This window comes from Pimephales promelas, chromosome 6 (genome assembly GCF_988280905.1).
Source record: "Pimephales promelas chromosome 6, fPimPro1.hap1.1, whole genome shotgun sequence".
In the NCBI taxonomy this organism is placed as follows: domain Eukaryota; kingdom Metazoa; phylum Chordata; class Actinopteri; order Cypriniformes; family Leuciscidae; genus Pimephales; species Pimephales promelas.
In genome coordinates this window covers 19,338,452-19,350,716 of record NC_142774.1, presented here as the reverse complement: position 1 = coordinate 19,350,716, position 12,265 = coordinate 19,338,452, and the positions used below count along the sequence as shown (strand labels likewise).

The 12,265-nt window shown below is 36.3% G+C and overlaps 1 protein-coding gene across 2 annotated transcripts in view; it reads left to right on the top strand.

Annotated features, from left to right (window-relative positions):
* The window catches only part of vps8 (VPS8 subunit of CORVET complex), a 227,900-nt gene that overhangs the window by 129,421 nt on the left and 86,214 nt on the right, over positions 1-12,265 (top strand). For both annotated transcript variants that reach the window (XM_039657435.2, XM_089132237.1), the window contains exons 34-35: positions 1,093-1,139; positions 6,260-6,410. In XM_039657435.2, the coding sequence (XP_039513369.2) occupies positions 1,093-1,139; positions 6,260-6,410 (198 nt within the window). The remainder of the gene's footprint in view (positions 1-1,092; positions 1,140-6,259; positions 6,411-12,265) is intronic.

Here is a 12,265-nt window from a genome sequence, read left to right as displayed (position 1 = left end):
TGTAGTAATGGCGGATCAGACCTGTTTGGCCACGTCGTTCTCCTCGGCTATGAACGCTCCTGGCGCGCTCTTATTTTCATATTATTATTATCATAATAATAACAACAATCCACCATATTTCGTTTCGACATCCTGCTGCATTAAGTCCCAGATAGGTGATTAATGAACGATCTGTTCATTGCGTATGTCACGTGACAAATGACCGTAAGACTCGGAAGGTAAAGTAATTATTTATGTTCCCTGTAAATCATTTTTAATGCATTATGATTTCTTAATTCAGAATATGATCAACATTGCGTAGGTGGATGTGATCGGGGAATTTGGCTGTTAAAATTATAATATTTAAAGCTATTTAAATAAACAAAATGACTCGAATGACTCAGAGAGCCAGTAAAATGAACTTCCCACCCAGTCATGACTCGTGAGAGCAGGGGTTCGCCTTCGCAGGCGCTGCGGAAGCTAAATGCTGCGCGCCGATGCTGCGGGGCGGCCGCAGCTCAGTAAATCATATAAATAAGTTTGTGAATTGTTCATTCCTGGTTGGCACACATTTTGCCGCCCTTACAAAAGCGCCACTCTAGACAATGGCCTAGTTCGCCTATATGGACGCGTCGGCCCTGGTTTTGACATGCCCTGACATTTGTGCTTTTTTCAGTTGCTTATAAACATATTAATGGCACAGCTGAAATTACACTATATTAAGCACAAACAGGGCTACCATAATATGTGAGCAACATGTATGTACATGTTTGTATTTTTGAAAGAATATTGTTTATGCGTGGTTATTGAAAAAACTAAAAATGAAAGTTTCTGAAATAAGGCCACAAAACACATACGAAATATGCGTCCACATTACTTTTGATGTCTGATGTTAAAATGTCTGATGTACATGATATCTCATTTCAAACATTTAATCTGTAAGACACATATCTGGCTTCATCTGTACTCTATTAACCCCTCTTGTGCAATATTTAAAGCAAATAACCAATATTGGCAGAATATTGATGAAATATCCCAGGGTTGTACTTCTACTTGACTGCAATCTGTTTGAAAGTGAATGATATTTTGACGTTGAGCTCTCTGTGTCTGCAGGATGACTATTTGGTGTTCCAGTTTCTGAAGTGCCTCCTGGACCCCAGGTAATAATAGCAGTACCGTCCTCCAACACTCTCTTCAGCAGTTTTGTTTCATTTTACATACGTACCAGCTCTCTTTGTTGCATGTAAGCATACTTATTGAAAATACCTCTTGCCACAAATTTTCAGAGAACTACGGATGTCAAATATACTGTACGTGACCTGCAGTAACGATTAGAAATATAGGATCTGCAGTGTAAATAATTTAGCTAAATAAACCTGGACTGCCTATTATCCGACTACACTATTGCATAAGTAAATGCATGTATTGCTGAACAGCTGCAGTTCTTTTAGCTCTGTCATCATCTGTCTCAAACATTGTTCCTTCATCTCTTTTCTGAAATGATCTCTGCCACACATCCATTTATCTTGACCTACAGTGGTATTTCATTTACTTTTTCACCCTTTTTATTGTCCCTCAGTCCGTTACACCCGGCCCCACATTTTAGCTTGTGTCGTTCTTCTTCTGCCTGTGACAAACAGGACTCAAGGATTAAGATCGGTGTCTGTAATGAGTTTTGTATTTGCTGCTGTTGACAAACTGACACTATTAGTTTTTTTCATTGCTGAACTGTCATTTACAGGCATATAATTGTGGTATGTTTTTTTTTTTTATGTATTCTTTTTTTTTTTTACGGTGAGATTTTCTGATTGGGTGAAATCTGATTAATTCGATTTAAATTGAAGAGATATTTTCGGCCATCAGACTTGTAATTTTACCTGATGGACGATAGAAAAATCCCATAGACCTATCCCATACTGTTCATGGAGTTCATGGAGACATCCTAACGCACAATATATCAGTATAGCGGCCAATGAGTTAATTATATTGTACATGCTCATGTCCCATATTTTTATATGTAGATTATTTTTGTTGAATGGCATTTTTTTTTATACTGTACAATAGTGTACTATATTGTGGGATACTCCACTTTTTTTTTGGAAATAGGCTCATTTTACCACTCCCCCAGAGTTAAACAGTTGAGTTTTACCATTTTCAAATCCATTCTGCCGATTTTTTTATTTTTATCTTTAGAAGAATATCAGTAACCAGACAGTTTCTGGTCTCATTGACTTCCATAGTAGGAAAAAATATATATTATGGAAGCCAATGAGACCAGAAACTGTCTGGTTACTGATATTCTTCTAAATATCAAAAAAAAAAAAAAAATTGCTGAATGGATTCGAAAACGGTAAAACCCAACTGTTTAAATCTGGGGGAGTGGTAAAATGAGCCTGTTTCCAAAAAAGTGGAGTATCCCTTTAAGAGGTTTAAATTAATTTGTTGCATTGCAAGCAATTGAATGTATTTTTTTTTACATGTCATTGTAATTCTTGATAGATTATAACAGGTTACAAAATTAAAACAATGACCAATTGTAACAGTGCATCCCTCCCGAGTATGATACTGGTAAATGGTTTAAGTTTAAGTCAGCATGAAATAAAATTTCACCCTTTTATATATTTTTTTTAAATGCATGTTATTGATCTTATTTTGAAGGATTCATCTATGCTTGTTTCATTTTTTTATTTATTTATAATAATTCATTTAATTATTTGATTTCAATTTATTTATATATTTATATATATTTTTGTTTATTTCAATTTATATATTTTTTCGTAACTCAGTCTTCCGGTGAAACAACAGACTTCTCTCTGGTGACAAATGCCCGACTTCTACAATCATTTAGTCCTCTTAAAGTCATCCTGAAATCAAAATTGACTTTGTTGGTACTAGTGTTGTAAAATCAATTTATCGCATAAAAGTCTTTGTTTACATATTATATGTGTGTGTATATATTATGATATTTATAAATATATAAATTAGTATTTGTATTAGTATTTGCCCCAATTTACAGCTGCTTTAGTTTCAGACACAGCCACAAATCAATGCTTGCTCATTTCTGCAGCACAGCAGACCCTCAGAGATGCAACTCTGTTTTTGCTTTAGCTGACCCACGGTGACCTTTATAGGACATATGGCACCTCAGGGGCAAAACTCATCTGTGATAAAAAATCTGAGTTAACTGTGTCCTCCCTATGTGACTGCTGTCTCCTCTCAGGCCAAGCCTCAAAGCGTGTTTCTCCTCATGATCTTCCCGTACTTAGAAACCTCCCATCTCAATTTGTCACAGAGTCTCATCTTGGACAACAGAGCTGAGTTCATTCAGTGTAGTTTGTATAAATAAAGACCTCCTTTCCTGGTGTAAGCACTCTGGGACTCTCGTAGTGATGAAATCAGTCACAGGAATGATAAGTATACACTACAGACTTCACTATAAAACTGCCAAATTTTCCAAATTTGATCATTTTAAAAAAAAAAAAAAAAAAAAAATCATTGACAATGAAAGTCAGTGGGATCTAATGTTGTTTTGGACCCTATTAACTTGTATTGTATGGGCACAAATATTTTTGAAAATTTCTTCTCTTATGTTCTACAGAGCAAACAAAGTGCATATTTGGAACAACATGAGGATGATTGAACAATTATTATTTTTTCGCTGTATTATTTACAAAAACTGCATTTACTATAACTTTGATAAGAAAACACCTGCCAGAAACTTAATGCAATGATTCAGTGTACTTTCAGAATCCATTATTTTTTATGTTCTTTGTGATTTTTACTGCCTTATAGACCTTATGTAGCCCCGCCCCTTTTCAGCGCTGCGCTCATTGTCTTTTGACTTCCGGTCTTTATTTTCACAGCGATCTTTCATAGGTATGAATGAACTGCTCGTAATAAATTTCCCGGTCGACATTTTGTTAAGACATCTGCTTTACAATGCTTATGATAAACATTACAATGCTCATGATAGCTTTTGTTAACTCTACAGTAAGTAAATCCACTTCATCACCAGCTAATTACTCCTCGACAGCGATACCATAGAAATATACAGAGCGAAATATACAAAAACGGAATTTCAAAGACAATTTTCTAAAGATGACGGCGCCCTCGTTTCTCTGGTGCATAAGGTCTGTACACTTCAAAAACGTCATCCTTCATTCTCACACACCTTTTTAAGTTTTAAGACAGGGCCATACCAGAGTAGAACAGTACATCTCACATGTGATGATGATGTGTTCTGTCACATGCCTCATACAGCAGGATCTGATGGTGGCTGATTAGGCTTTCATTTGAGAGCTTTTCTATGATTGAGATCTGAGAAAACCCACACTACATGAAAACTTGATTGGGAGAGAAGGAGAAATGGAGAGGGATCAAGAGGGAGATGCACAAATTACATATGTTTTACTTTTGGGCTTCTTTTCTCTTAAAGGGCACCTATTATGGAAAATTCACTTTTACATGGTGTTTGAACATAAATGTGTGTTGGCAGTGTGTGAGCAAAACCACCCTAGAATGATAACAATCCACCCAGTGTTTTTTTTTTTTTCAATCTCAATAAATCATGTGCACTGTCTCAGAACGAGCTGTTCTGAGATTCAGCTCTTTGTGACGTAGAAAGTGAGAAAGGGGTTTGATTGACAGTGTGGTTGTGGCATAGACCCCGCCCTCGGTGATTTGTACACACCATCCTCCATTGTTTCAACGACAGCCGGTAATGTCTCTTGGAATCATAAATGTTCTGTCGTGGACTCGTGGGTTAATCCTGTTGTTGTGGCTTAAAAATTAATCCTCAAGTGTGGATTGTCGTCTCCTGTTTGCGATCCAACGTCACCTCTAGTAAGTGTATTTTATGATTTTTGAGCAAATAGTCATTTCAGTCTGTTCAATTCAACAACAAATTATGCGGCTAAAGTTGTTGTCGTCGTATGATGTCTATGTATATAATTTAAACATTGTTTGTATAGTGTGTAACCACACGTTTATAAATATATATTTAAAGATATTGTATTAAAAACTGCATATATGTTGTTGTTCTTTAAGTTAGCCATCTTCTCACATTTGCCACAGAAGCACCTGTATGACAAGTAAACATGACGCCACAGGTCCCTCGCATAAATGTAATTTCGCTTGTACGTCAAACTTTATCACAGAATGTGTATGTAGTTTCAAAAAAATGCGCCAGCATTAGTGTTTGTGTGTGTCTGTGTGTGTGTGTGTGTTGCACATCCATACTTGCAAAAAGAAGCGATTACAACTCTATAATTACATAAATGTATCAAATAACCATACCGAGACGTACTGGTCCATTCTCATCTGTTTATTCTGCCTGAGTCTCTTAGTACTATTTATATATTCCGATTCAAACATACGCTGAATGACATTCAAAACACCGTGTCTCTCACTCTCCCCTTCTGCTTACCGACTGCCATAGGTTTCATGTTACGCCCTCATCCAAAGGCAGGGCGGGGATATGCAGCTCATTTGCATTAAGGTGGCAGGCACCCATAACAGCTCATTTTTAATCAGGTCCCAAAATGACATTTTCAAATGGTTATAATAAATTAACTATGGGGTATTTTGAGCTGAAACTTCACGAAAAAATTCTGGGGACACCCGAGACCAATATTACATCTTGTAAAAAGGGGCATAATAGGTGCCATTTAACAATGCGGATATCTTGTGTCATCTCCTAAAAATGCCACATTTTAAGGTCTGGGTAGATTAAATAGTAAGAAAACAATCAGTTCTTCTAATCAGTGTGTTGGATGTGACAGAAAGATTTGAGCAACTTTGACATGGGCCAACTTGTATTGGCAAGCCGACTGCGTCAGAGAATCGCTGAATCGAGCAGATTTTAAATGAAAAAAAAAAAAGAAAGAAAATCTCTCGTTCTTCAATTCTCTTTCAATTTTCTCTCTTACTGAGTTAGGTAATACCACTGCTGCTATCAGAAAACTATTGAGTATACTGTATATCCTTGGTTTGGTCTGACTGTTGATCTTGTTCTCTGCACATTTAAGCCAGTTGACTTAAACATCAATAACCTGAAGTTGGTTTTGAAGGACTGTTGAAGGTTTTTATGAGAGCCGTTGCCTTGACCAGAATGCTCTTATATGCTGTGTATGCTCACAACTGTAGCCTATTGTATCAAATAAATGACCATTTTACAACACATGATAATTAAAAATCCCTATTTTTCTCATAGTGTTTTGTGATGGTTTCCTCTAATTATGGGATCTGTTCAGATGAATATGGTTTTCTCTTTCTGTAACAGCTCCAGAGAGAGTCTGAATCTTCAGACTGCTCTAAGATTGGGCTCAGATCTTCACGAGCTCTTAGTGGATCTACTGTGCCAGTTCAGTCCTCAGCATGTCATCACTTTCCTTAAGACCTCTCAGGACTACAGACTGGAGGAGGCCATCCAGGTATAAATACATCAATCTCATACTTACTAAAGGACTGTTACAAACACTGGTGAGCTGCCTCGTAGTCTCATGCCTTAATGTTGGCAGCTATCTTTTAAGTCAGCATCCTAAATGTAAAGTAGCTTCATAAGTACAACCCCATTTACAGAAGTAATCTGTGGTTACATTTGGTAAACTTTATTTAAATCTACAGTCCGTAGCTTTTTTTGGTTAAACATTATCCAAAATACATATTTGAAAAATATGCATAACCAGCCAGTGTGCCATAGCTCGATTCAAAGTGGTAAGCTTGTAATAATGTTTTTAATTCCAGTGGTACTGGTGGATTTCTCCGGGAGATTCAAGCATGTCTTTGCGTCATTACGTCACATCTGTACACATAAAGGAGGAGTCTCGGCTAGTAGTCTATATTGAGTCATTACGTCACATCTGTACACATAAAGAAGTCGTCTTGGCTAGTAGGCTATTTTGCGTGTGAGGATGTTGGAGGTGGAGATTTATAGCCTTTTTCTCACGGCACTTGATATAATTAAACTTATCAATTTGATGGCGGACCCAGAAAGTTTCAAACGACAACTAGAGATTCATCTGTTGTAAAATACAAAAGACTAAAAAGTTTGTACTTCGGAGTGGCTAGAGAAAAAAAGAGTCTGCAACCGGCCCATGCGAAAACAAGGATAATATCGGAGGACGTTACACGTAGTCACACAATGCTGACGTTGTTAACATTAAAGGGCACATATCATGCAAAATCCACTTTTTTAGCCCTTAAATGCATTTTGTTGTATATTTGGAGTGTTTATAAGTACAGAAAAGATGAAATTATTCTCTTCAGGTGCTTCGTTTATAGCTTTATATTCTGTTTTGGTCATATTTTTCAACCTGTTCAGATTTTTCTGTTTTCTATGACGTTTTTTGAACCATCACGTCACCGTATTTGCAGCGGAACTGACAAATAAGGACATTGACTACCGGTCCAACACTTCGAGCAATCCGCCATTATTATTTCTCGCTCCGATTTTGTAGTCCGAGCTCAATGATGCAGAAGTTACGAGAGGGCTAGTCAAAATGTTCGGTTGTTGGATGTAGTGACCTGAAGCACTTCAAGGATCCCCACTTCAACAACATCGGCCAGTATACAGAAGGGTTTGCCGATCGACTTCGTCTGAATGAGGGGTAAATTCCTTCTATCATTTAGCTGCTGTGTTTTCTGACGCTTTCTAAACGTAAGTTATCAAATTATTATCAATACAGATTTTTTTTTTCAATTTGTGCTTGTTTTAACAAGAGAAATAGTCGACTTTCACGAATAACACAACATAATTAACTTTACATACCACTGCATCCAAAATGAAGACGTTGTTCTGCAGGTTCGTCGTCGTCTTTTTCAACTTGCTCGCTCTGGCTCGAATATGTAAGGCTTGATGAACAAGTCTTCTGTTGTTGACATTTTGTTAACGTGTGAATAAAAATGTTCTTTGAAGCTATAGTAATCGTATATCTCTTATCAAACTACAATAATGGCCGAACGCGGGGAGTTGAACCGACCGTGAACTCAGCGTCCTGGAAAGCGGGCGGGGAAAGACGCAACTCCATTTTATTTAAAGGGGCCGCTTTGAAACGGGTCGCTCACAGAAGCACATCAGAAAAGGGGTAGAAAATGGGCCTGTGGAGCTATAATAATGAGGAATTCAGACCCAAGCATTGCAGTTATGCTTTATATAGACCACAAATTTATGATTTATAAGTAAAAATGAATGATTTAAAAGCATGATATGTACCCTTTAACAATTTGAGAGCAAAGTATAATTTTCATGGTTTTGCTTTATATGATAAGTGATTGTTAGATTTAATCAGCACGATTTACTGCAATGTCAGAACAACTGCACTTTTCAAATATTGTGTTCATCCACACTGTGCCGTGTCGAGGGTGTTGAAGTACAACTCACGGAAAGTTGATAATTCCACGAATGACTGCAAATGCAGATTTCGAACAGAGATGACGACAAAGAGGAAAACTGCGGACTGCAGCTTTAAATGACAAAAAGAAAAATTGTATTTTGTTATCACTAACAAATTAGATTTTGATGGTTGTAACACAAATCTTTTCACAATATTATGTATGGTAGGTGGCGAAAGACCTACATAAATTATTTGCAATCTTGCTTTGTGAATTTTATTAATTTTTTTTGACAATTCTCTCAGTAAATTTGGCACAAAGTGGTGAGCCATGACCCGTCTTTGCTTGCAATCACAAGACCCTCACCTATTACTAGTTCACCTGCTTATTGTTGACTATTTAAAAACAGTTTAACTTGGATATTCTATCATCTTTTCACTTTTATTTTTCCTCTGTCTAGACTTTTTTTGGAGTATTTTGCACCATCAAAATGTATTACTATTCACAAAATACAATCTAGTTGGTCTGTGAAAACATTGTAAATATTTTACTTGTACTTGTGTCAGTTAAATAATGGTTCAAGAGGATTAACAAATCACTGATTCCTGATTATATTGCATTTAACAAAACGTCCCAACTTTTCTGGAAATGAGGTTGTAGTCAAGGCTACAAGGCTATATCTATATATCTATCTAGATAGATATAGATATAGCATCAATAGTATATAGATATAGCATCAATAGGATATTATGCTCTTGTTTTTGACAGTGTTACACATTTCTTACAGATAATTACGATGATCACTGCGTTTGTCTGACCGAATGTGGTAGCTTTATCCAATTGCAGTTTGTCTATAAGCGTTTTCCTGTTATTATTACTGCCGACAGTAAAATGTTGCCAGATATTTCTACGAAAAACAAGCAAAACAAAACAAAAAATAATAATAATCATCTGCAATACCTTCAAACCTTGTGTTTTGGAAATAAGATTAATATATCACTAACCATAACATGCAACTCTCCATATCAATAACTTTCTGAAGTGTCACATTAAATCAGAAAAAGGTCCAGGAGAATACTGCCACCTCTTCATTAGGTGGATCTGGCAACACAGAGGCTGCACCCGCGCCCTCATTCACAACGTGCTCTCAAGCCCTGTTCATTGCGCTAGCTTCTCGCAGCAACATGTATTGCTAACACTCATATGAGGTGGCTTTAAACACGGCTAATTAATCATTCAGAGAGCATGACATTTTATTTTTGAATGTAAAAAAAAAATGACAGAGGTCCGGACCTCGGTGATCTCATTGCTGGCTACAGCCATGGTTGTAGTATCTGTTCACTGAATGCTGCAGATTTCCAGAGAATTCGAAGGCCCGTATTTCTCAAAGCTCTACAAATACCCTTTACATTTGGTAATGCTTTCAGCTACTAAAAAGTACTTTCACCCCAATGTAACATTCTCCACTAAAATCAGACAATAAGTAAATAGCATATGGTTCGACATAATATTGACAGATTTGAAATGCTCTTTATTGGCAGCACTCTATTAATAACCAGACACACGGGCCCCACACAATTAGAAATCCTCAAGTGAAGTGAGACTTTAGAGAGTTGATTGCCAGAATTGTAACTTATTGATTAGCTAAAGACTAAGTTGATAAGCGCAAAAGATACATAGCAAGCACAGATATTCATTGAATAAAATAGGTGTGGTATTTTTCCATCAATACTTTTCAGTACTCTTCATCGGTTGGCAGCACTCAGTTATGACTCCAGGGGTAGCTAATATGAGGACTAAAAAATGTTGTATTTTAGAGAAGCTCACATGAGTTTTGTCAGCACATATTGAAAAATATATTTTGCATACGGACACTGACATATTGTGCTTCCTGATCTATTTATGAATTCAAATAATGACTCAAATGTGGCCAGCAAATCTATGCTGAACACAATTTGCACACTTCTTTTGAGTACCAGGCTATCGAGGATGTAGCAGGCTACTGCAGTCTGCCATACATTACTCTGATTGTACTGAACTCATGCACTGATTCAGACTCCTGGATTGGCTCATTAAAATCATGCAAAATAGGTGTGATTACTGCAGGAATCTGAATATATGTCCAGTCATAACATGAACAACTGCAATGATCAATTAACCCTCTGGAGTCTAAGGTGTTTTTGGGGTCTTTGACATATCCAAGGTAAGCATTTCTAGTAATTGTGTAGTTAATTCACATACTGTTTTTTCAGAAAGTTTTGGATATGTATCCTCTCCCCAAATTTGTCACTAATTAAACACACACACACACAAAAAAAAAAAAAATTAAAGAGAAGTCTTGTATTGAGCTTTTAAGATTTAGTTTACATCTACCTTGTAAATAAATGATTTACTAAAAAGGTTACAATTACAACAACAATTAAAATTGTATCAAAATGTCAATGTAATCTTTCTTTACAAAAACTTAAGTTTATCATGCGTATTTCAAGGATTAATTAATTTCAATAAAGCCTACTTTGGAACAAACACTATAATAACTATAAAAACAAATGCTTATTTGATGTGGCAGTTGTCTATTTTATATTAAACAGTAGTTAAAAAATAGTCAACAAAATGTTGTCTTTCATATTTTGCCTGTAACACAGACATATTGTTGCAATCTCATGAAAGTGTGTATCTATAACACAAATGTAATTTCTCGTACCAAAAATAGATTTTGTGTGCATATAATACGCAGTTTATGCATGCATACGTTACGCACTTTATGGCGTGTAATACACGCGCACTCCACACACCTAATTCTACCCAAGGGGTTTACAGTGCATATCATTTGCACGCAAAAACTATTTTTGTGCTATTTTTTGTATTAAATTTGTGCTATAGATGCATGCTTTCATTAGATCGTATTGTTTTTATGTTATATTAGGCCATATAAATGTTAATTTGCAGTTTAAGTTGCTTATACAAATAATTTTATTTCAATATATTTCAGTCGATTTTTACTCATCTCAGTATAGCAATAAAGTTTGGTAAAATCTGTTGTAAAATTTATGTCACAACAGGTTTTTTTCCACTATACAGTACCAGCTCGACTCGGCTCGCCTTTGTTTGGTTTTCCACTGTGTAAAAGTCTTGGAAGAATATGCCGTGGTCAAACGATGAGGTGCAGACTTTCCTTTGTTCCTTTGAGGATCCAGCGAGAGATTGATTGGGCAACGAGGAACGAAAGGCGTCGCTATGACGACCGGGTACTATTTTTGGCGTTACTGTCTGCAATGAAAAACGGAACGAAAAGCGAGTCGAGCCGAGTCTAGTCGAGTTGGTACTGGTAATGGAAAATCTTTATTCAAACACAGAAAGCGATTCATATTTAAACAGTCTTTTTGCAGTTTATATAGTCCACAGGCTATTCCATATCGCAATTACAACAAAGCACTAAAAACTACATCAGCTTGATCCGTCGCTCTTTGAAATGAGTTTAAACCAGCACTTCTGATGTATCCCAGGAATATCCCCATAGCCTCGCAAGATCCCATAAAGTATTGTAATCTGATTAAACTTTTTGTTTTATCGCGTTGATTTGGGGGTGTTGACACGTTTGCATGTATTGCCTTAGATTATTGGTGTTTGAATAGTCACACCTCTCAGTGGGTGTGATCAAATAAAAAAGATAATGAGCTGATGTGAGAACGACTGATAACTCTCCCGTTTTTATATAGATTACATTAACAGAGAATACATGTTTTTGTTATGAATTAGACCATTAAAAAGTATACACTTGATTATAAAGATATATAGCTCATGCCTGGGTGAATAGTATCCGCTGAGTTTTGTTTAAGTTTAGAGACATGCTCCAAAACAAATGTTGCCGGAGAGCCAGAAAGCACACCCTGTTTATTTTCTTTATTTTACAAAAGCACAATGTTTTATTTCGATTGTAAGTGGATAGATAATA